General features: G+C 39.9%; 2 protein-coding genes across 6 annotated transcripts in view; one reads left to right on the top strand and one right to left on the bottom strand.

Annotated features, from left to right (window-relative positions):
- The window catches only part of Serf1a (small EDRK-rich factor 1A), a 28,042-nt gene extending 17,812 nt beyond the window's left edge, over positions 1–10,230 (bottom strand). Inside the window, exons 1-2 of the mRNA XM_076552142.1 lie at positions 9,964–10,230; positions 9,439–9,611 (exon numbers count right to left, since the gene is read on the bottom strand). Coding sequence (XP_076408257.1) covers positions 9,439–9,611; positions 9,964–10,001 — 211 coding nt within the window. The 5' untranslated portion in view covers positions 10,002–10,230. The remainder of the gene's footprint in view (positions 1–9,438; positions 9,612–9,963) is intronic.
- Bdp1 (BDP1 general transcription factor IIIB subunit) overlaps positions 1–24,867 on the top strand; it is a 100,440-nt gene that overhangs the window by 5,960 nt on the left and 69,613 nt on the right. For 3 of the 5 annotated variants that reach the window (XM_042261693.2, XM_006994411.4, XM_076552122.1), the window contains exons 3-10: positions 1,170–1,279; positions 2,215–2,274; positions 5,131–5,262; positions 7,188–7,321; positions 10,509–10,603; positions 15,416–15,470; positions 21,412–21,552; positions 22,826–23,107. In XM_042261693.2, the coding sequence (XP_042117627.1) occupies positions 1,170–1,279; positions 2,215–2,274; positions 5,131–5,262; positions 7,188–7,321; positions 10,509–10,603; positions 15,416–15,470; positions 21,412–21,552; positions 22,826–23,107 (1,009 nt within the window). The remainder of the gene's footprint in view (positions 1–1,169; positions 1,280–2,214; positions 2,275–5,130; positions 5,263–7,187; positions 7,322–10,508; positions 10,604–15,415; positions 15,471–21,411; positions 21,553–22,825; positions 23,108–24,867) is intronic. The other 2 variants (XM_076552123.1, XM_042261692.2) reach the window with 1 other exon arrangement.

Raw genomic sequence — 24,867 nt, 5'->3', positions numbered from 1 at the left:
GATGTTGGGTGGCTTAGTCTTCTTGTATCTCTGTCTTTCCTTATCTCTAAAATATTACCAATAATGATACCAATGCCTCACTGGAGGGCTTTGAAGAATTATTCTTAAAGCATTTGAACTAATGTGTTTTAATGTTTAGAAAACAGCATGCAGCAAATATCAGCCATTTTAGCTAATTATAGAATATCTCGTTTTGGTAGTGTTGGGGATTGAACTCAGGACCTCATACATAAGAGGCAGGTGCTTTAACACTGAGCTACATTCCTAGCTCTGACAAGCAGAATTTTGTACACTGAGATTTTTAATCTAGTGTCAGTTTCTTGGATTTTAAGAACTATTTTTTTTTCTTTTTTTCTTTTTTTGGTTTTTCAAGATAGGGTTTCTCTGTATCTTTGGAGCCTGTCCTGGAACTAACTCTATAGACCAGGCTGGCCTTGAACTCAGAGTTCCGCCTGCCTCTACCTCCCAAGTGCTGGGATTAAAGGAGTGTGCCACCACCACCCGGCTGGATTTAAAAAAACTATTAAGGGGTGACTCATCTTTGAGAAACCCATATCTGTGCCCTCTTAGGTATATCTTAACCATCTTCAGAGTGCTTGTCTTTCTTGACTCTTGTTGTGAAGCCCAGATTAAAGTATCTTTAGTTAAGATAAGGGAGTGGAGAGGAGGTTCACTGGTTAAGAGTGCTTGCTTTACAACCTTGAGTCCTGGAGTCTGGATCCCCGAAGCTACGTAACAGGTTGGGCATCCCACACATGGCTGTAATCTCAGCTCTGAGAGGGGCCAGGATAATTGGGTGTTGCTGGCTTCCACTCGAGCCAAGATGCAAGCCCTTGCCTCAAAAGAATAAGTAGAGACTAATAGAGGGCGACACTCAGTGCCGTTTTCTGGGCTCCATGGGGCAATGCACAGACACACACACATACACATGCCCACACATGTGTGCATGCACACAAGTCAAATTACATCATAATAAAACATCTATAATAGAATCTCTAATTCTAGTTTTAAAGAAGCTACTAAGGGTATTGTGTAATACAATATTCAGGTTGTAAATGATTTCTTAAAATTAGTCATAATTATAATATTAAAGCACTTTAAATAAGTGGGTTATATATTTGAGTTTAGTGTGTCTGAAATTGTTCTGTTTATAAAATCTCTGTATATAGAAACAATGGAAAAACAAATTTGCCACAAATGAAAGCCAGAGGCCACTAGATCGTTCAAAAATGACTATGAGAGACTTCATATATTACTTACCAGATAACAATCCAATGACGTAAGTAAATTTATCTATGCTTTTATTTCATTGGGTATGTAGTGATAGGGCACTTTTAGAGTACAGTTTCTTGTTTTTCAGAAACTCGTTGGTAAGATAAATTTCTAGCAAAATGAGGATAGACACATTTTTCTCCTCTGCTGCTCAGGTCTAAGCTGATGTTCTTCCGATGTGCGGTAATCACATCCATGGTCTATCAAGTGACTACTTTCTGGGATGAAAATGATGTCCTTCCTTTATCTCCAAGATTAAGAGGGGCTCTTTTATTGTTTTAATTATTGGGATTCTATTTCTTACACACTACGATGTGATATAAAGGAAGGTATAGTTTTTATGCCCTATTTCATTAGTAATGATGCAATTTGAGTAACAAGTCCTTCATGAACAAGCTTAAAGTTAGCCTGAGGTAGAAGCAGAAATCTTAGAAATCTGCTCCTTGTGGTTTTGGTGGTGTAGGGTGTGGAATTAGCATTCTTCCGTGTGAACTTCTTTTGCTGTCACCCGGTCTTTGTTGGCCTTGCTGAAGGAAGGGCCAGAAACCCAAGTTTGAGTTTGACAACCAGCTGCTGGAGATGAGTCACATAGACTCCTTCATTTCCCAGGACTGAGAGTCTCTTTTCACTAAGGAGTTAGAGGGGAGAAACATTTCTAATCCAGGGCCCAGCAGATATTGGTAATTGATGAGTTTTTGACTGGAAAATACTCTATTGATTTATTTATTTAGGTTGGGGTATGTGTTGGGAATCAAGTTCATTCTCGGCCTTCACTGAGCTCATTGCCTAGGCATAAGTGAAAAAGTGACTGCTGAACATTAGTAATGAAGTGTTATAGTACATTGCATTAAAAATGGAAGCTAAGGGAATTTTCTTCTTGCTGTAGATAGAATTGATAAAATATCAATTTATTAAAAATATTCTTTTATTTGTACTTAACAGTTCTTCAGTGGAACAAGAAAAGAAAGCTGAAAAGTCCTTGGCTCCCACCCCGACAAAAGAGTGAGCATCTTATCTTGCTCTTTTTCAATCTGTTGTATTAGGTGCTTTTCTGTTGTTGCTGGCCACCACGTTGGGGCCACACACAGATGCCCCACCACTGAGCTACACCCAGCCATTGGATACACTTTTAAAATGAAAGCTAATGTCCTTCCTTCCTTTCTTTTTTCTTCCTTCCTTCCTCCCTTTCTTCTTCCCTTCCTTCCTCCCTCCTTCTGTCCTTCCTTCCTTACCTCCCTCCCTTCCTTTCTTTTTTTTTTTTTTTTTTTGCATATACATGTTTGGCATGCATGTGTGTTTGCACATGTGTCTTATTTAGGCACATGTGTTTGTCTTCCTCAGTTGCTCTTTATTTATTGAGGCAAGGTCTCTTGCTGATTTTGGCTCGTCTGTCTAATCAGCTTGCTTCTGAAATCCCTTGTCTATGATTTTGAGTGCTGGCTGCTAGGCCTGCCCATTTTTTACATGGGTTTTGAGGATCCAAACTCAATCCCTCACGCTTGTGGGCAAACATTTATCCACTGAACACTCCCTATTCCCAGCTCTCAAATGGAGCTTTCTGTTGTACTATAATTCCATTTGGTTGGTTCCTAAAAAGGGACTCATTTAAGAATAGTTGCTCTCAGGATAGCTGAGGCTGCATTTAGAAACCCTGTTTCTAAAAAGAAAGAAAGAAAGAAATATAGAAGCTCTAGCTGGGCATAGTAATTTATGTGTCTAATCCTTGCCCTTAAGAAGCTGAGGCAGGAGGATCTCGAGTTCAAGGCTAGCTTGGACTATTGATGTTCAACATTTTTTCTGGAGCGATGTGAATACATGTCTACTTGCCCCAGATAAGCTGCTGGCGACAGACCCATAAGGATACTACCAGAGTCCAACTTGGTGAACCAGTGAGTTTTACGGGTGTTAATTATCAGGAATACAAGTGAGAGGTTACTTACAAGAGCATAAGTTATTTCAAAGACAGCTGCATCACCAGAGCCCAACCCGGCATGGGTGATGACTCATGAAAGCTGGGAACCTGGCACTCTGCACAGCATGGAGGCAGTTCAACAGGTTGGAGACACCACGGCTCAGTTGGCCTGAGTCTCCTCTAGTCAGCGTGGCTTATCTGAGAGTGTTTCTCAGTCTTCAGTTTTAGGGACTTCCTGAAGCCTCTTGAGCTTATGAAGCTTTTCTCTAGGGACATCCATGTCTTAAGCTTCGCACTCACACAGAAGGTTCTGTTCTGGAGGAAATTGTCACACAACAGCTACGCAGGGAGAACCTGTCTCAAAACCACACACCCCCACACCCCCACACCCCCACACCACACACACACACACACACACACACACACACACACACACACACACACACACACATACCCACACACACACAAACACACATACACCCCCCCCCACACCCTTTCAGAATGAAAGGTCTACAATATTTGTGTAATAAATATGTAATTGACTAATATGATTTACATTTATACTTGTATATATGTGTCTTCGTGTCCATGTGAGTGCCACAGCTTGGGAGGTCATAGGACAGCCCGAGAGTCAGTTCTCTTCTTCCAACATTTGTGTTCCATGTATTGAACACAGGTTGTCAGGTTTGACTACAAGTTCCTTTCTTTGCCAGCTGAGCCATCTCATCTCACTGGCCTTAAATTAAAGATGTTCAAATTTTAAGACAGAGTCTCACTAGACCAGCCTTGGCTGGTCTAGAACTTGCTGTGTAGATCAGGCTGGGCCCTGAACTTACAGAAATCAGCCTCCTCTGGCTCTGAGTGCTAGGGCTAAAGACTTGCACCACTATGCCCAGCAAATGGAGTTGTTTGTTGTAGGAAAATAGTAGCTTTAAGTGGCAAAAGATTCAACAGGAACAAAGGGAATGTTGACAAACGTCTTCCCACTTTTGTTTCTTTGTGGTTTAAAAGTCTGTAGTTCCCCCTCTCCCAGGCAACATGTTACCACTTAAAAGAGCACATTTATTTTCATTACGTGTGTTTAGTGTGTGTGTGCAGTGCGTATTTGTGTGTTTATATGTAGGCACATGCATGCCACCGAGAGTGTGGAGGTGAGAAGATAGTTTGTGGGAGTCTGTGTTCTGGAGATTGAACTCAGGCCATCCGGCTTTGTGCAAGTACCTTATCCCACCACGCCATCTCATCAGCCCACCAATTTTTAAATACATCATTCCAGATTTATAATTTATGTGTACTTCAATAAAATATTAAGCAGACATTGTAGTGGATTGTAAGATTTGGATTCATCTTTTGAAAAACTAAGTTATAATTGGATAGGAGCAAGGAGTTGTGCTGGGCTTTTGCACCTCAGGCTGACTGAGTACCTGAGAGCTGGACCTTTGTGAGCCCAGCAGTTGAGGGCTGAGGCTGAGTCTAGCATGGAGCCACATAGTGAGGCCCAGCCTGCCTAGGGCTTCAGAGCAAGATCCTACTTCTAGACTAAGAAATAAAAGAGAACTCAAAAAAGATAAGCTAGTATAGATAGTTCGGAAAGCTAGGGAAATAGATTTTGCATATTTTTACCACAAAGCAATGAGAAATGTTTGACAAGATAGAAATATTTAGCTTAATTTAAACATCATACTATATATTTAATCAATGGAAACATCACATGATAGCATTACTCTGCAATTTTCATGTGTTTCTGTATGAGTTAAAGAGATAAGGGGCCTCCTTATTGCCAAGATTACATTGTGTACCACCATGACTGGTAGGTCATTTTTTGTCAGTTAAGTTATAGGGAAAGTTTGAAGTAGCTGGAGTGTTGCTTTTTTAATAACTTGTTTTGAATCTGGACTTTTCAGGAAATGCTTGTGTTTTGTTGCTAATGGACTCTTTACATTTAGTAGACAGGAGAGTCCGAGCGCTCCTGATGCTGACAGTAATGGAGAGGTGGAGGAGGAGGCGGACGACGGGCCACTGCTGGTTCCCCGAGTCAAAGTGGCAGAAGATGGCTCTATTATTTTAGATGAAGAAAGGTGAGTTAAGGAGATGGGGTGAGAGGGAGGAGGGAGGTGATGGCAGAGAACACATGTTGTGTGTCTAAGGAGAGGTTCTTTTCTGAATCTGTCAGTATAACTCTAACCCCACTGTGTATTTACATCAGGAATATTGGAAACAGAAAGGGGGACTAAATTAATTTGTAATTTTAGCATGTTTTGCGTGGGATGTATCACTGTCCTGTTTTCTGTCACCCTGACTTTGTTTTACTTCTTCCCGTGCTGTTAACCCAGTCCAGCTTCTGAGTCAGCTGTGCGCTATTATCCAATGAGGGTGGAATTCTAGGATTTACTCAGTCTTGAAGTTGGTATTTAGGTTTTATCACATTATTCACTAATTTCACTTTGTTCATTTGAGTTTTTGAAACCCGGTCTCACTGTGTAACCCTGGATGGCCTGGAACTCACTTTGTAGACCAGGTTGGCCTCGAACTTTACAGGGTTCCACCTTTCTCTGCCTTCTGACTGCTAGGATTAAAGTTATATGTCACTACACCTTACCCTAATTTCATATTTTGGTATATGGCCATAATGGACGATCTCTTGGAATCTGAGTTATATGTGATTCTAAGCTATCTGATGTGGGTGCTGGGAACTGAATTTGAGTACTGGAAGAGCAGCAAGCATTTTTTTTTTAAATACACACATACACATATTTGTTTTTTAATCATTGAGAATTTTAAATTTTGTACATGTTTTGATCATATTTCCAGATCCACTTCATTCCCTTGTTGTTTTTTTTTTTTTTTTAAACCCTTCAAGACCAGTGAGTACTACCCAAATATTCTTGGGTGTATGGTATTCCATTGGAGCATGGTCACCTTATTAGGAAATGCGTTCTTAGAGAACTCGTACCTCTCCCTTTACCAGCAGCTACCGCTTGCTATCTGGTGCACAGGTAGTGGTGAGGTTTCGTGCTCGCTCGACACCCCTCTCTGTGCTGGCATTTGTTCTAGTTCAGGCTTGCAGAGGATTTTTGCACGCTGTAACAGTCACTGTGTGTTCCTCTGTGTAGCTGCTAGCTTGCTCTGTGATCAGAAGATGTCTTCTTGTAGTCGTCCTGGCTCTTATATTCTTTCTACCCTCTCTTCATAGTGATTCTGGAGCCTTGGGAGGAGTACCTGTTACATATGGTGCATTTAGGGCTGAATATTTTGTAGTCTCTTCTATTTTCTGCACTTTGGCCTTGTGGGTCTCTGTTATCCTCATCTACTGCAAATATAAGTTTCCCAGATGAGGCCTGAGAGTTGCACTGATGTGTGGGTGTATATAATAAGTCATTAGGAACATCAAGCAATTCCTAACTGCTGATCCATCGCCAGCTCTAAAGTATATATTTTATAAGGGATTAGTTAATAAAGAGAAATGAAAGGTTTTGAAAGTTTGGTTAGTAAAAATGTATATAACATTTAAATTTGACTATAATAAATATAAATATAATATTGATAATACATTTTTATATGTGATGGTGATTTTATGTCATTAATAGTTAATGTGATACTAGCCCAGAAGACAGTAGAAACCGATAGAATAAAACAGTTGTGATGGCACATACCCACAATCTTAGCATGTGGGAAGATGTAGATGTAGATGAATAGGAAACCTGTACTACATAAAGCCTGGTCTAAAAAACCAGACAGACAGACAGAAAAGCAAAAATGGCAATAGGTAGACCAAAGTTATTTTAAAAATACTATAATGAAAACAGGTTGGCATTTATTCCTGCCTCTTAGGAATAACGTTTGGAAAATACATATTTTGAATTTAAATATCATTTTTCAAATATATCTAATATTTTTGGTATTACTGCTATGGTAAATTTTAGAATACGGCTAGTTAAATCTCATCTATTGTTTTTCATAGTTGTTTTTAGTGTGATTCTATTTGAAAACGTCTTTCTTTCAGTTTAACTGTAGAAGTTTTGAGAACAAAAGGCCCCTGTGTTGTTGAGGAAAATGATCCAATATTTGAGCGAGGCTCAACAACTACATATTCCAGCTTCAGGAAAAACTATTACTCAAAACCATGGTCAAATAAAGGTAACTCATTCTCACTAAAAGTTGTATGCTGTTGTTTTGAAATGAACTATAAGTTTTCTATTAAATCAGACTTCTTGTAAAGAAGATGTGAACTGTCATGTTGTCTTGTGTCCACGTAATTTTATTGGTGCCCCTTCCTCCTCCCTCCTTCCTCTACCATATCTTCACTTTACCCTAGAAATCATTTTAAGAATTAGCATTTTGATCATTTTGCCTGGATTCTTCATCTTTTTCAAATTGTACAAAGAAGCAACCTTTAGGTGAATAATGTTCTGTGTAAGCACCATACACTAGCCCTTTGTGCCAGTGGAGCATTCTGTTTCCCGTATTTCTAATCATAATGTTCTCCTTGAAAACATCGAATAATAACGTTTCTGTAGGCATTCCCCAACAGTGAAGGTGTATAGCTAGAAGGCAAGCATTAAGGAGGTTTAGGCAGGAGGATCACAAGTCTGAGGCCTGTCTGGCCTACATAAAGAATCTTATCTCTCTAGGTGGTGGTGGCTCCCACCTTTAATCACAGTACTTGGGAGGCAGAGGCAGGTGGATCTCTTGAGTTTGAGGCCAGCCTGGTCTACACAGAGAAATTGTCTCCATTCCTCCCCCACCGTAATAAATAGAATCTTAATAAAAAAGGATCTTACCTAAAATAAACAATTTCATATTTCATGGTGGTACTTAACTGCTTTTTAGTATAAAAATAGAGTTTGTGAAAACCTTTTTAAGCATGGCAGGATATAGGGCAAAAGAAATACTGTGTGCTGTTCTGACTATTACCATTTCTGTTTCTTCTGAGATGAGATCTGTCAGGCTTGTCACATCCCCTCACTGCCCTCCTCCTTTCCTCAGCATGTTAGAAACCACCACAACCCCCAGGTCCAGTGAACATTTCTCTAAGTGCTTTTCTTTTTTTCTTTTCCTCTTTTTGCCAGTCACTAGGTATTTTATTTCCTACAGGTGGCCAAACACAAAAGCCCCATCAATTTATATTTTTACCAGTTGCTTATAAAAAGTATTATTTTCCCACAGCTTTGCCAATAATAATTTTGTAAGTTTTATTAGCTTATGGAAATATTATATTCCAAATTACTCCTTTATCTTAATATACATTTGCTTGATAGTAATAAGGTTCAGCATCTACTATGTGCAGTTTTTTATTATTATTTTTATTAACTTAAAACAATTTTTAAATTTATTCTTTTTTTTTTTTTTTTTAAGATTTGTTTATTTATTATGCATACAGTGCTCTGCCTGCATGTATCCCTGCAGGCCAGAAGAGGGCACCAGATCTCATTATGGATGGTTGTGAACCATGTGGTTGCTGAGAATTTAACTCAGGACCTCTGGAAGAGCAGCCAGTGCTCTTAACCTCTGAGCCATCTCTCCAACCCCCAGTTTTTAAATTTAAATATATTTTGATCATATTCTTTCCTTCCCCAAAGTTCATCTAGATCTTCTCCTCCTCCCTATTCACCCAACTTTTAGATTCTTTCTCAAAAAATAAATGAAAAGTCCAGTACAACAGCAAAACAGCCAAAGCCTAGAAAGCAAAATACAGCATCACCCAAAAAGGAAAGAAAAACAACAACAACAACAACAAAAAACCCTGCCAAATTGTAACCGATAAAAGTGCGCGCGCATGCGCGCGCGAGCGAACACACACACACACACACACACACACACACACACACACACACACCTGTGGAATTTGTTATTTGTTGGTCAGCTACTGAATATGAGGTCTGCCCTGGAGTGGTTGATAAACCAGTGTCATTCCATTGAGAAAACTGATTTTCCCTCTCCCAGCAGATATAAATGACAATTCTGTTGATAACCTTTACCCTACTGGCTAGGTTTGCATTCATTCATTTTTTAAAAATGTAACAAAATATAATAAGGTCAAACAAAAACTGTCACATCAGAGTTGGAGAAGACAGACAAACAGTCAGGAATCCTATAAGAACACGAAACTAGAAGCCATAATATGTCGAGGACCCAGTGAACACCGTGCGGACCCTGTGCGTGGTGCTTCAGTGTCTGGGTGTTCAGATGAGCTTTGCTCCTGTTGATTTAGGGGCCTTGTTTTCCTGGTGTCCTTCATCCCCTTTGTCTCTTACCCTCTTTCTGTCTGTCTCCTCTTCCATGGATTCTCTTGAGCTCTGAGGGGAGGGCTTTGGTGGAGACATCCCGTTTAGGACTGAGTGGTCCAAGGTCTCTCACTCTGAGTAGTGTCTGGCTGTGGGTCTCATCTGTTCTCATCTGTTGCAGGAGGAAGCTTCTCTGATAATGGCTGAGCAAAGAAATGATTTATGAGTATAGCATAATATCATTAGGAGTCATTTTATCACTACAATTTTTTTTTTCCTTTTAGACCAGAATTACTTGATTTTGCCCTAGGTCATTGGGCTAACTAGTCTCAGGTTCTTGGTCACTCAAGCAGTGTTGGATATGGATTCCATCTCATGGAGTGGGACTTAAGTCAGATCAGTTATTGGTTGGTTACTCCCTTCAAATGCTTTTCAGTGTGCTGCTGGTAGCTGTGGAAGTTGTCCCAGGGCTGGTCCTTCATTTCTGTCTAGCAACAGCATGGTTCAATAAACTCTATTTTCAGAGACCCCTTTATCTCAAGTTTGGTTTATTACCTGGTTGGGTGGCTCTCTCTGTGTCCCAGCAGGTCCATGTGATGATCAAGCTTTTAGGGACGCTTTGGCGTGGGGGTGTGATCATTTTAGTTGTCTCCTGGGCCACCTACTTTACCTCCTTAGTTGTCCCTGTTGGGTACAGAGCAAGAATCCTGACCTGGTAAGTACAGAGCAAGTTAGAAGGTTTACATGGGGCAGGGCACGACCAGGAAATCTGGTCTTGTCAGATGGGTTTCACAAACTGTGGCTTATATCCCACCAGGCTTGAGGTAGAATCCAGGCCTAGAATCTTGCACCACACACACCATGAGTTCTGGAACTCAGCAGTCCTTGTTCCCATAGCCTCCTGCGTTCTGGGATTATGGAGTGTACCACTACACTTACCTATGGAGATTTTTTTTCTTTAAATGTATTAGGGTGCTTAGAATTCTTTGAATTTCTTTTCAATAAAATTAAATGTTGTATAACTTATTTTTAACTAATATACTTAGGTTATTTTGTCTGAACAGAAAATTAATTTTCAGTTAATCTTTTATTTTTTACAGAAACAGATATGTTTTTTTTAGCCATCAGCATGGTAGGAACTGACTTTTCTATGATTGGACAACTTTTTCCTCACAGAGCAAGGATAGAAATTAAGGTAAAGTATACCTATAACATTTATTGGTTAGATAGGGCCAAAAAATTACTAAGGCTTTTTTCTTTTAACTTAATTTATAGTCATTTGTTCTCTATTATGGTGTGTGTGTGTGTGTGTGTGTGTGTGTGTGTGTGTGTGTGTGTGTGTAAAACCGATTCTTGTAAGATTTCTCAATTTTAGTATAATATCTCCTGAGCTTTTTTTTTTTTTTTTTGGTTTTTCGAGACAGGGTTTCTCTGTGTAGCTTTGCGCCTTTCCTGGAACTCACTTGGTAGCCCAGGTTGGCCTCGAACTCACAGAGATCCGCCTGCCTCTGCCTCCCAAGTGCTGGGATTAAAGGCGTGCACCACCACCGCCCGGCTCTCTCCTGAGCTTTTACATGACTTTTAAAATATATTTGAAGACTACTGATAAAGATATTGAAATTAAGAGTTAGTTAATGAGGCCAGGTGGTAATGGCGCACACCTTTAATCCCAGCACTGAGGAGGCAGAGGCAGGTGAATCTCTTGAGTTTGAGGCCAGCCTAGTCTACAGAGCAAGTTCCAGGACAGCCAGGACTGTTTCACAGAGAAACCCTGTCTTGTTTGGGAAGTTAATGAAAAGAGAAAGTAGATGTAGGTTTATGATTATAAAGTACCTTTTAAATTTACCTTTTAGGTTTTCTAGAATGATATGAAAAGTGCTTGGGAGGAAGAAGTAAGCGATCTCTTAGAGTTTGAGGCCATCCTGGTCTACAAATTGAGTTCTAGGATAGCCAGGGCTACACACACAGGGAAACCCTATCTTGAAAAACCAAAATTAAAGAAAAAAGTGTTGTGTATAACTGAACCGTCTATTGCTGTCTTAGTACCCCTTCCCTTTGTGAGTGACCACTAACATTGTGAGCAGCAGAAGTACCGTCAGGTAGAGGTGTATTGAACCGGAGAGCTTTGTGGTTTTTGCTGAGAAATTGGCTATAGGTTTCCTGGGTTGGAATGTATCTAGGTTCCGTCATACTGCATTGTCAAAGTGCATTCCCAGTTATAATGAGACATTTGCCCAACCATGTATCTTCCTTCTAATTCTCCATCTTCTCATGTTTGCTACATTGTGAAAGTAACCGATCAAAAAGATAAAAATTTGTGTGTCCTTAAAGTAGACTAGATTTGATTGCCTGGGAGCATTATGTAATGGGCATCCTCTAGTATAATGCCATAGCCTCAGGCATTTCTTCAAGAGGTGAGGTTCCTGCTTGTATGTATATATGCATTTGTTTGTTTGTTTGTTTGAGATAGTTTCTCTGTAGCTTTGACTGTCTTTGAACTCACTCTGTAGACCAGGCTATCTTCAAACTCAGAGATTCACCTGCCTCTGAGTGCTGGGATTAAAGGCGTATCCCACCAGGCCTACCTCCTACTTATATATTATTTATATCCTAGCGTTGATGTTGGTTAGAAAGAAAACAACATTAAAGTTCTGTGAAGGCTAAAATTTGATTAGAGGTAGAATTTTCTGATAATGTGATTAATTAATAATGTTTGTCACTGAATTATTTCTTTCGGAAAACATTTAGGTTCCTTAAAAGGTTAGTGTAGGGGCTGGAGAGATGGCTCAGAGGTTAAGAGCACCGACTGCTCTTCCAAAGGTCCTGAGTTCAATTCCCAGCAACCACATGGTGGCTCACAACCATCTGTAATGAGATCTGGCGCCCTCTTCTATATACATAATAAATAAATAAATCTTTAAAAAAAAAAAAAAAGTTTAAAAAAAAAAAAAAAGAATATTTAAAAAAAAAAAAAAAGGTTAGTGTAGCATGAACTATGAACCAAAGGCTGAGGGGCCCCTAGCTGGATCAGGCCCTCTGAATAGGTGAGACAGTTGATTGGCTTGATCAGTTTGGGAGGCAACTAGGCAGTGGGACCAAGTCCTGTTCTCATTGCATGAGTTGGCTGTTTGAAACCTGGAGTTTATGCAGGGACACTTGGCTCAGTCTGGGAGGAAGGGACTGGACCTACCTGGACTGAGTCTACCAGGTTGATCGCAGTCCTCGGGGGAGGACTTGTCCTGGAGGAGGTGGGAATGGGAGGTAGGATGGGGGTAAGGGTAGGGGGTGGGAGGGGGAAGAATAGGGGAACCCATGGCTGATATGTAGAACTGAATGGTATTGTAAAATAAAATATATATATATGTATATATATATATATAAAGTTAGTGTAGTTCCAGTAAGTCTTTGAGTAGTGTGAAGAGTGAGAATGCACTATTTCTAAGATTAGTGAAGTATATCTTGCTGATTTCTGGGTGCTGAACTAACCTTACAATTCATGGGATCAATTCCATGTGGTTTTACTATATTCCGTTAATGTATTGCAGAAGTGTGCTACATTTTCTTCTTCTTTTTTTAATTTTTAAAATTACTTTTATTTTGTATGTATGAGTGTTTTGTCTGCATGTACATCTGTGAATCACATGTGTGCCTGGTGCCCATGGAAACCAGAAGAGGGCATCAAATCACTTAGGACTGGACCTACTATGTGGGTGGTGGAAATTGAACCCAGGTCCTCTGGAAGAGTAGCCAGTATTCTTGACCCCTGAGCCATCTCTTCAATCTCCTTATTACATGTTTTTTGAGGAATTTTTATAACTTCATTCATGGGAGATATCAGCTTGCATCTTCCTTCCTTCCTTCCTTCCTTCCTTCCTTCCTTCCTTCCTTCCTTCCTTCCTTCCTTCCTTCCTTCCTTCCTTCCTTCCTTCCTTCCTTCCTTTTGTGTGTATGTATGAAACTGTTTAGATCTTAAGTTAAAATATTTTTGCTGGGTGGTGGTGGCATTCATTATTAATCCCAGCACTTGGGAGGCTGAGGCAGGCGGATCTGGGCTAGCCTGTTCTACAGAGTGAATTCTAGGACAGCCAGGAATGCACAGAGAAACCCTGTCTTGAAAAACCATAAGTAAATAAATAAATAAATATAATGGAAAACTTTCTTGTGTCAGTTGATGCTAAACTGTGGAGTTCCTATCTACAAAATTTTCTTACTTTTCTATTACCATTTAAACTTTCATAGGTTCTGTAGTGATAACCCTCTGATTTGTTTTCTTTTTCCTTCCATCACTCGTCTGTCTTCTGTAAATTTGTTTTGGTTTGTATTATTTTGAGACAGGCTTTCATTTTGTAACCCAGGCTGACTTCCAATTGTGATCCTCCTCGCTTAACCTCCTGATTCATCTTTTTTTAAGGCTTTATTAACTTTAAAAAAATCTTTGTAATGAGCCAGACGTGGTGGTGCGTGCCTATAATTCTAGCACTCAAGAGGTGGCAAGAGAATCAGGAGTTTAAGACCAGCCTTGGGTGCATGAGATCCTGCCTTAAATGACCACAAGTAAACAAACAGAACTCACTGAACAGATCTGGGGCAGTATCTTATATGGGAAAGCTCTTGCCTTGTGAGCTGAAGGCTTGGGTTTGATTTCTGAGTGCCCATGTAACATGGAAAATACATGGCAGTGCATGCCTGTAGCCCCAAAACTCAAGAGGTAGACAGGAAGAATTCAAGGTTATCTTTTAGTTGAATAGTGAGCATGAGGCCACAATGGTGTACATTGGTCCTTGTCTTAAATATATATATATATATATATATATATATATATATATATATATATATATATATAATATACACTGTGTATAGATATATCAGGAACCATATATAAATGAGATAAACTTGGGTTTAAATTTTTGCTTAGTTGTTTCTGTATAGACTCCCTTCTATTACACTTAAAAACACTTTGGAATAATAATAATGCAAGAGGTTTGACCTTAGGAGTATTTTAGATTCGATAAAATAGTGTTAGCTTAATTGACTATATATTTAACTGTTTGGTGTGATAGTCAAAATTTTTTGTTTGTTTGTTTTTGTTTTTTCTGACTTTTCAAGACAGGATTTCTCTATGTAGCCCTGGCTATCCTGGAACGAACTCTGTAGTCCAGGCTGACCTGTATGTAACTTAGAGATTTGCCTGCCTCTGCCTCCTGAGTGTTGGGATTAAAGTCATGCATCACCATTGCCTGGCTTAGTCAGCTATTTTTTTTTTTTTTTTATTAAAAATCCATTTATCGTGTGTGTATCTGTGTTTGTGCGTGTGTGTGTGTGTGTGTGTGTGTGTGTGTGTGTGTGTGTGTCTGTGTATCTGTATCGGCCCACTCATACTCACTAGTATATGCAAGTAATAAGGTCACTCAGTGGGAATTGGTTCTCTCCTTCCCTTTTCTATCAGTTCTGGATGTTGAACTGAAACTGTCCAGCTTGGCCCATGACGACTATCTGTGTGCTGTAAATCTAGCTTTTATTGTTCATTTCTGCTGTTGATGATAAAGATAAGATCAGGAGAATCTGTGTGAATCTTTCATTCTCATTATAAAAAAGTTTATAAATTATGTTTATTGGAGAGAGAGAGAGAGAGTGTGTGCGCGCGCGCGCGTGCGTGCGCGCGTGTGCGTGCGCGCATGCGTGTGCGTGCATCATGTGTACGGTACCCAAGGAGGCGAGAAGAGGGCATTAATTCTTTGAATTGGAGTTACAGCCTCCATGTGGCTACTAGATAATGAACCCAAGTCCTTGTAAGGGCAGCCAGTGCTCTTTCCCATTGAGCTGTCTTTCTAGCCCTCAATCTTCATTTTTAAGAAACTAAAGCTTTAAGTAACTTAGCCTGTTGGCAAAAGTATACCATTTAATATGGAATGGTATGCTTTATAGAATTGCATATTAATGCTCTCTAATTAGAAATAATCCTTGTTTAATGGCAGAATATTACTATAGATCTTTTTGTTGTTAACAGAATAAATTTAAACGTGAAGAAAAAACAAATGGATGGAGAATAGACAAAGCATTCCGTAAGTACTAAAGCATTTCTTCACAAAGTATTATTTGTAGAGGTTGAAAAATGATCAGCCCTTTGTCTTTGGCTCTAGTGTTTTAGATTTGTCCTTAGATTGGCATAAGAAAAAGAATGAAAGCTTCTTCCCCTTTTGGTTTTGTAAGATTAAGGCCTTGCTATCTATTCCAGGCTAGTCTGTAACTTTCGATCCTTTGCCTAGGATTCCAAGTGCTGGTGTTACAGGTATGAACCACTGTGCCGGAGTTGTTCTTTTTTTTTTTGGTTTGGTTGGTTGGTTTTTTCTTTTTCTTTTTGAGACAGGGTTTCTTTGTATAGCTCTCGCTGTCCTGGAACTTACTATGTAGACCATGCTGGCCTTGAACTCACAGAGATCCATCTGCCTTCCATGTGCTGGGGTTAAAGGCGTGTATCGTCCTTCTGGCGTGTGTCTGAGTTTTTTTATTTAACAGTGTGAGTTTGGTAATTGGTACAAATCTGTAATCAAAGAATTAGACAAAATATCCAGAAGCAGGTAAGCAGAGTTTTGTTTTGTTTTCCAAGACAGGGTTTCTCTGTATAGCTCTGGCTGTCCTGGAATTCAACTTTGTAGACCACGCTGGCTTTGAACTTGCAGAGATTTTTCTGCCTCTGCCTCTTGAGTACTGAAATTAAAGGGGTGTGCCACCATTGCCTGGCGGTAAGCAGAGTTTTAAGTCCATGAATGTATGCAGTAACTAATAATGAAAAGTGGCTTTTTCAATGTTTTATTTTGTATCAATGCATGTATGGATGTGCATCAGCATGTGTATCACAGTACAACTTACAAAAGTTGGTCTTCTCCTTCCATCAAGTGGTTCTGTGCTAAACTGAGGGTGTCGGGCTTGGTGGTCAGTGCTTGGTCGTAACTGCGCCATCTCACTGTTCCTGAGTGCTTTGTCATTGGAAAGGAGCTGTGTTGAGGAGCTAGTTCATGGAAGTAGATTGTGACCGCTGGTCCATTTGTTGTCAGCCAGTCATTGAGTCAACAGCACTGATTACCTGCTGTGTTCTGGGTGCTCTCCGAGCTGTGTTGGCAAACAAGGCAGGGGAGAAATCCGCTTGGAGAGTCCTGAGTTTAAATGGGTGGGGGATATTGATAAGCCAATTCCAGGTAGAGACTGAGTTCTTTGAAGGAAGAAAAAGGAATTGGGTCCTAATGCTTATTGATCCTTAGTGAAGTTCTTTATGTATGGGCAACATTTAAATTCAGATCCAATTTAAAAGAGCACTAGGAACCATCTAGCTTCTGATACCTTCATTAAAATTACTATTTTTTTCCTTTAGTAAGTACAGAAAGACTGCAAGATATCTATAAATAAAAACAAATTTATGTTTAAAATAGTTTTTCTTAAATGTTTTGGAAGGTACACACTTTTTATGAGGAAATAATTATCAGCATTTTATAATTAATGTCAGTGTTCATTTAGCCATGAAATTAGCTGTAGTGTTAAATTTAATTACTTATAAGTAAAATAAAAAAAATTCTTTTTGAGACAAGGCCCACTGTTTAGTCCTGGCTATCCTGAAAACTCTACATAGACCAGGCTGGACTCAAACCCAGAGAGATCCACCTGCTTCTGTCCCTCAAGTGCTGCAATTAAATATGTACACCACCTTGCCTGTCTACATTTTTTTTTAAGAATTGCTTTTTTTAATTTTGTGTGTATATGTTGAGTGCCCGCATCTATGTGCCATGTGAGTGCCTGGTGTCCACAGAGGACAGAAGAAGGTATTGGATCCCTTGGATCTGAAGTTAGCAGGTGGTTGTGAGCTGCCATGTGATTTTGGGAACTTAACCCATCCCTCTCCAAGGGCAGCAAGTACTCTTAACTTCAGCTCCAAAGCTGAAGCCCGGATTGCCCTGAACTCAGTTTGTAGGCTAGGCTGACTGACTGTTAACAGAGATTCATCTGCTTCTGCCTCCCGAATTCTGAGATCGAAGGTGTGCACCACCATATCCAGCTCAAAATAAAATTTCTTAATTAAAGTTAGCCATAGGGCTGGTTTTAGGGGAAAATGACTCATGTGTGATTTAGAATATCCACTGTGTAGTGTGTGAATTTATTTTATGAGTAGACACCTTGGTAGATGAGTGGGTCTGATGCGGAGTGTTCTGTCTTTAGTTGAAAGTATTTCCAGGAGTGGCTCCTGAAAGATCTGGAGTATTGTGAATAGAGAACTTCTCCATTTAAAAAATGGAGAGACTTTCCACTGGGCTTAATAGATTATCAGAAAATAATTTATAGATTTCATAGTTTTGTTTTTCTTTCTGATTTTGAGCCTTTGTAGCAGGAAATTAAAGAATTAAAGAAAGACTTCTGTGGGATTTTTAAAGTTTTATTTTATGTGTGTGAATGTATGCATTCATGTATGTTCACCACATGTGTGTATAGTGTCTTTGGAGGTCAGAAGAGAGCATCCTATCATTTTGAACTGGAGTTATGAATTGTGGTTCACTGTGTAGGTGCTATGCTGAGAACTGAACAACCTGCATCCTCTGCAAGAGCAATAAGTGCCCTAACCCCTGAGCCATCTCTCCAGCTTCCTTTATAGTTTTGTTTTTTGCTTTTGTCTGGACAGGGTCTTATATTAAGTCCTCTAGAACCACCTAAAGATTTGTTCTGGATTCCTTAGATGCTAGTTAATTTTTGTGGAGAATCAGAACAGATTAGTATTTTAGTATGTATCTCCTTTTCTGAGGCATTTTTGTGATATTTCTGTACATTCACCAGAGTTTAGATGTAAAGTTTAAGGAAGCATTCTTTTGTAGATTTATTCCTTGTTTTGGTTTTTTTCCCTGACTGCTCTCTTGCTGACAGTTGACAGTGGCAGTATTTCTGATTTTATTAGACTGGTTTATGTTTACTTCCCATTTTAGTGATGCTAAGAAGAATACATTGAAGTGGACGTAATGAAAAGAGGGCATGTTGGAATCATAGGCATTTGGAGGAGGTCTCAGTTATTTCCATTTGTGTTTGGGGGCTGAAAATTGACCCCAGGTTCTTATGCCAGCTAATGCATGTGCTTTACCACTGAATTACCTCTTGGGCCTGGCTTTGCCACCTAAAATAATTGATACAATAGTTCAAAGTATAATTTGAATTTAACAAAGAATATATCCTAATAACCAACACCCTAAGTTATGCATGGAATATTTTCATCAACTCGGAAGACCCTTTGTTTGCCTTCCAGTCAAGCTGTGCTTTGGTAGTTCAAGGGCACTGCTGTTTCCATTTGAGTTACCATGGACTAGTATAGCATGTTTAATCATCTAATTGAATCATACAACGTGATGCTTGGTGTCTGATTTCTTTTACTTTTACTTTTGAGATTCGCCCATTTTATTGCTTGTATAAATAGTTTTATCCTTTTAATAGGTTGGTGCAAAAGTAATTTTGATTTTTACATTGTTGAAATTACCATTTTATATTGATTACATTCTTAAATATGGTTATTATGCATCATATTAATGCATATTTCTCACTTTATGATCTTATACTACTGACTTATTATCTATTTATATTTATATTATATATTTACTATGAAATCACATTAGACAAAAAGCAAAATCAAGATAGTCTTTTAAACTGTTTTAAACATTTTATTTTTGTATGCCTGAATGCATGTCTGTGCAGCCCATGGGTGTGGTGCCTACAGAGGACGGAAGTGAGTGTTGAATTCTCTGGAACTGGAGTTACACATGGTTGTGAACGACCCTGTGGTTGCTGGGAACTGAACCCTGGAAGAGCAGTGTCTCAGTTAGGGTTGCTATTGCTGTGATGAAATACCATGACCAACTTACTTTGGGGAGGACAGGGTTTATTTGGCTTATGCTTCCAAATCACTGTTCATCATGGAAGGAAGTCAGAACAGGAACTCAAACAGGGCAGCAATCTGGAGGCACGAGCTAATGGAGAGGGCATGGAGGTATGCTGCTTACTGGCTTGTTCTTCAAGGCTTGCTCAGCCTGCTTTCTTTCTTTTTTTAAATGAAGTAAGCTTTATTTATTTATTATGTATATAATGTTGTGCTTGCATGTATGCCTGCATGCCAGAAGAGGGCACCAGATCTCATTACAGATGGTTGTGAGCCACCATGTGGCTGCTGGGAATTGAACTCAGGACCTCTGGAAGAACAGCCAGTGCTCTTAACCTCTGAGCCATCTCTCCAGCCCCCTGCTTTCTTATAGAATGCAGGACCACCATGGGCTGGGTCCTCCCACATCAATCACTAATTAAGAACATAGACTTGCCTATAGCCTGATAGCCTTACAGAGGCATTTTCTTAGCTTGAGTCTTCCTCCTTCTGGATGACTTTACCTTGTGTCAAGTTGATGTAAAACTAGTCTGCACAAGCAGCCAGTGCTCTTAACTGCTGAGCCAGCTCTCTTGCCCCTCAAGTGTTTTCTTACTTGACTTCAAAATGAGTCATTTATGTGACGGAATTTGCAACAATAGCAATGCATTTGGTCCAGGAACTGTTAAGAAATATACTGTTACAATAATGGTTCAGTAAGGTTGGCAAAGAAGAGGAGAACCTTGAAGGTGAGGAATGTAGCAAACTGGGCAATTGGTGAATCTGCCCCTTCTACAACTCAAATGTTGCTGTAGAACTCAGTGTGGACCATTCAGTGGTTATTTTGCATTTGAAGCATATTGGGAACATGAAAAAGCTCGATTAAAAAGTCATCACTTTGAACTGTCGTCCTGATTTCACACACAGCGTTGTACCACTTCTTTATTGGGTTGTGACATGCAGTGACAAATGGATTGCATTGTGTAATAAAGCAATGCCTAGCAGTGCCTGGACTGAGAAGAGGCTTCAAAGCTTTTGATTATAGCTGAGAAATAGGTCCATCAGGTCCATGAGCTGTGCCCCCAGCATTGGTCAGCAGACAGGGCCTGGTTCTCCACAAAGCCCAGCCTCCTACCCCACAAGCACTACTGCAGAAGCTGAAACTTGAACAAATTAGGCTCCACAGTTGTTGCTCACTTTAAACCCTGGCTGATCTGGAGCTTACTACATAGACCAGGCTGGCCTTGAACTCACAGATAAGCTTGCCTTTGGAATCAAAGGTGTGTGCCACCACACCTGGCTTAGGCCACCAAGTTTCGCTTTATCTGCTGTCTTCACCTGACCCCTTGCCGTTGACTATCACTTCTCCAAGCATCTCAGTAGTTTTTTACAGGGCAGATGTTTTATACCAGAAAGAAGCAGAAAGCGCTTTCCAAGATTTCACTGAATCTCAGGCATGGATTTTACATTACAGGGACTAAGACAGAACAAAACAATTGGCAAAGATGGGTTGACTGGAATGGTTTCATTTTGATTAAGAAAGATGTATTTGGGGGCTGGAGAGGTGGCTCAGAGGTTAAGAGCACTGCTTGCTCTTCCAAAGGTCCTGAGTTCAATTCCCAGCAACCACATGGTGGCTCACAACCATCTGTAATGAGATCTGGTGCCCTCTTCTGCAGGCAGAACACTGTATAAATAAATAAATAAATAAATAAATAAATAAATAAATAAATAAATAAATAAATAAATCTAAAAAAAAAAAAGAAAGATGTATTTGAACCTATTTAAACCTATTTATAGTGACATAAAACTCATGGTCTAAAACAGCAGTTTCTTTTGTAACACCTAATGTTTTCATTTAACTTATTTTTTAATGCTGGGCTTTAATCCAGGGTCTGGTGTATGCTATAATTGCTGGACACATTTAGCCCTTACTTGTTAAATTACCTTTTTGTTTTGTTACTGGAAGGTGCTATATATTTACTTATCCACGCTCTAATAAATAAGTCCATTTGCTTTGGATGTTATTCTACTTTGAAAACTAGAGAGCTCTTCTTTAAAAAAAACAAAACAACAACAACAAAAAAACAAACCTAAATTTTTTTTCCCTTTTCTTTAAACAGAGGAAAAACGCCCTTTTGACTTCGATTTTTTTGCTCATTTGCTTCAGAAAGTTCTTGCTGAAGAAGAAAAAAGGAAACAAAAATCTACTAAATGTCAGAATTTAAAGGAAAAGGCCTCCAAGCCACGGAAAAATGTAAAAGGTATTGATTGTTCAGTTTCATCTAGTGGTGAGTTGACAGGATTGTCTCTTAGGAATTGAGAGTTCAGATGGTATTCAGGTAGTTGACATCATCAGAGTGTTCAGTTGGAGGGAATTATTATTATTATTGCTATAATGCTTACATGTACCACCTCTGTGTGTGTGTGTGTGTGTGTGTGTGTGTGTTTGTGGGAGAGGTCTGATACAGGCTAGAGCGATGGCTCAGATGTCAAGAATGCTTTGTTGCTCTTGAATTGGACTGGCCTTTGGTTTCCAGCACCTGTGCTGGTATGGCTGCAGCTCTTGTATTTGATGCCATCTTGTAGCCTCTCCAGACACTGATGTACTGTGCTTGCACACACACATATATTTCAAAGGACAAAACAGTGTTTCAGTCTGAGGATGTAGTTTAGTACTTGCCAGGAATGCAGAAGACTGCCTGGATTTGATCCCCAGCACCACAAAATGATAAGAAAGATGTGTAGTTCAGGCAGGAGGATCAGAAATTCATGCCTGGTTTCAGTTATATGGTTTGAAGCAACCTGGGATGCATCAGACCTTGTCTCAGAAAGTCAACCAAACAACCTAAAATGATACAAAAGGTACAATTCTAGAACTCTTTGTCCTACCTGACTTTCAAAGCAAATTCGTGAGAATTCCTAGGAATAACATAATTTTTTTTAATGAAAATATAAGCTCATAAATATGCAAATATTTCTGCCACTTTAAGTTTTTGTATAACAATATACTTTGAATTCCATCACATTACTACATATAAAACTTACTTTATTATTGTTAATTGCCATGTGTGTATCCTTTTTTTGGCGGGGGGCGGGGCGGCGGCGGCGCGGGGCGGGGGAGACAGTATTGGGAGTTGAACCCACGGCCGTGTATGCTAAGAAGGATGTGCTTTACCACTGAGCCTGGACCGGCATGATTTTTTTTTTTTAGTTTTTCGAGACAGGGTTTCTCTGCGTAGTTTTGTGCCTTTCCTGGAGCTCACTTGGTAGCCCAGGCTGGCCTCAAACTCACAGAGATCCACCTGGCTCTGCCTCCCGAGTGCTGGGATTAAAGGCGTGCGCCACCACCGCCCGGCCTCCGGCATGATTTTTATAGTGTAAATATTATAACTGATTTCTTCTTTCCCTCTTTTAGTCTATCTTCAGTTTTTGCACAAAAATAACATGACAGAATATACTTTATTTATCATCTTCCCTTTCAATAAGTTTTCTGTAAGTAGTTCATGTATTTATAACAATTTCTCTTGTTTTTAGCAAAAAATGTAACCAGTGAAGAAGTGAATGATGATCCAGACGAGTCTGTAAATAGTAATATTTCAGACCCAGAAAGATCTCAAAAGGATGCTCAGACAGTTGCTGAAGAGGAATCACCGACTCCGTCAGGACCAGATTTAGAACAAGCTATGTTAGAGCAAGACCAAAATCAAGAGAAAAAGAGGAGGAAGAACCAAGTTGAAGCTGATAAACAGGAAGCAACAAATCTTGCAGGAAATGTCCTTGTTCAGTCGAGCCCTCCTGAAGCAGAAATACATAAGAGTAAGTTTTGTTTTGTTTTAATTTATTTGTTATATATACAGAAGAGGGTGCCAGATCTCATTACAGATGGTTGTGAGCCACCATGTGGGTGCTGGGAATTGAACTCAGGACCTCTGGAAGAGCAGTTGGTGTTCTTAACCTCTGAGCCATGTCTCCTGCCCCCAAGAGTAAGTCTTAAACACATCCTAGGAACCTCTGTTTTACTAGAAAAGACATGTACAGTAATGTGTATGGCAGATACTATTGTTGTGAATAATAGCAATTACTAATGCTTGATAACTGGTTGTGTACTCAGTACTGTTACATCTTGCCATTGTAGTTTTAGTTGAAGAGAAAAAACGTAACTGTAGAAAGCAAAAAGAGTGAATCAGGGAGAATTTTCTTCAGATTGTCCCAAGATGTATTATTTCTTGTGTATTCCCATTAACAATCATTGGTAATCACATATCTGTTAATGAATCTCAGATTTTTATTGTCTGCCTTTATGAGATACATCTGTGAGCCTGTAATAGGTTGTTTAATTTTGAAAAGAGCAAGTAGAATTTGCATTTCTTTTTTTCTTCTTGTAGTCTAGAATGTAAACTGAAATTTAAGTGTAAATTTAATATAAACTGAAATTTGAGGGTTGCTGGGAGATGAAGACCAAAACTGTAGAGGAGACTTGGGTCCTTCTTAAGAGTTTGCTTTGAGAATGATTACAGCAAATAATAAGGTTGGAGGTAGTAGAGCATGTGCTTAGCATGTGCAAGTTCCTGGCTTGACTCCTTAGGAACCCCTCTGCCGCCCCTCAACCCCCTTCCAGACCCTCCCCAATGTGTCTTCCTCCTCCCAGCCTCATTTCCTTTTTAAAAACAAAACAAAACAACCTACTGAGTCCAGTCAGTGTTGCTCATCTGTGCATGGGTATGGGTCAGTGCAGCATAGGCAACCTAACAGAGGCCATAGCCTTTAGAATAGAAACTGACTCTTGGGCCATGAGGTGGTGGTAGTGGTGGTGGTAGGGGCGGCGCATGCCTTTAATACCAGCACTCGGGAGGAAGAGGCAGGCAGATGGCTGTGAGTTCGAGGCTTGCCTGGTCTACAAAAAAAAAAAAAGGAAAAGGAAAGAAAACTGACTCTCCTTTCCCCGTGGCCATCCCCTGCCAGCAGCGCCTCAGCTGAGGCTACCATCTCTTGTGTCCCTCCACCAGACATGCTGGACTGTTGACTGGCTCGATCTTGTGTTTGTAAATAGAGTTGTTGTGAGTTCATAAGTGAAATGCTCCGGCCATGTCCAGAAGACTGATTTTCAGCAGTCTTCCTCAACCTCTGGTTCTTACAAACTCTCTGGGACCTCCTCTGTGATGTTCCCTAGGTTCCGAGGTGGGGGTGGCTGGGTGCTGGAGTTGTTCATTGAAGACTGAACCCTCGACAGTCACTTCACTCTCTGCATTTGACCATTCCCGAGTCTTTCGCTTGACGGTGTTAACTACAAAAAGAAGCTTCTCCAATGAGGATTGAGAGCTGCACTAATCTTCAGCTATGAAGATAACTATTTAGAAGGCAGTTGATACTGTGTCCATTTTGCAGAGTAGTGGGTTATCTCCTGTGGATCCTTAGGATGACACTAGCCATGGTTTCTGGCCAGGGTTTTCCTGCCCAAGCATGAGGTCCTCCTGTGTGGGTCTGACCATAACACTAACCGAGAAGCAGTTGTTACCTCTGGAGCACACTGGACATGTCTTGTCAGTTCACTTGCTGCTGCTTGCGGGTTGTGGTAA

The sequence above is a fragment of the Peromyscus maniculatus genome, chromosome 15, assembly GCF_049852395.1.
Source record: "Peromyscus maniculatus bairdii isolate BWxNUB_F1_BW_parent chromosome 15, HU_Pman_BW_mat_3.1, whole genome shotgun sequence".
Lineage (NCBI taxonomy): Eukaryota > Metazoa > Chordata > Mammalia > Rodentia > Cricetidae > Peromyscus > Peromyscus maniculatus.
This window is presented reverse-complemented; position numbering and strand designations above follow the sequence as displayed.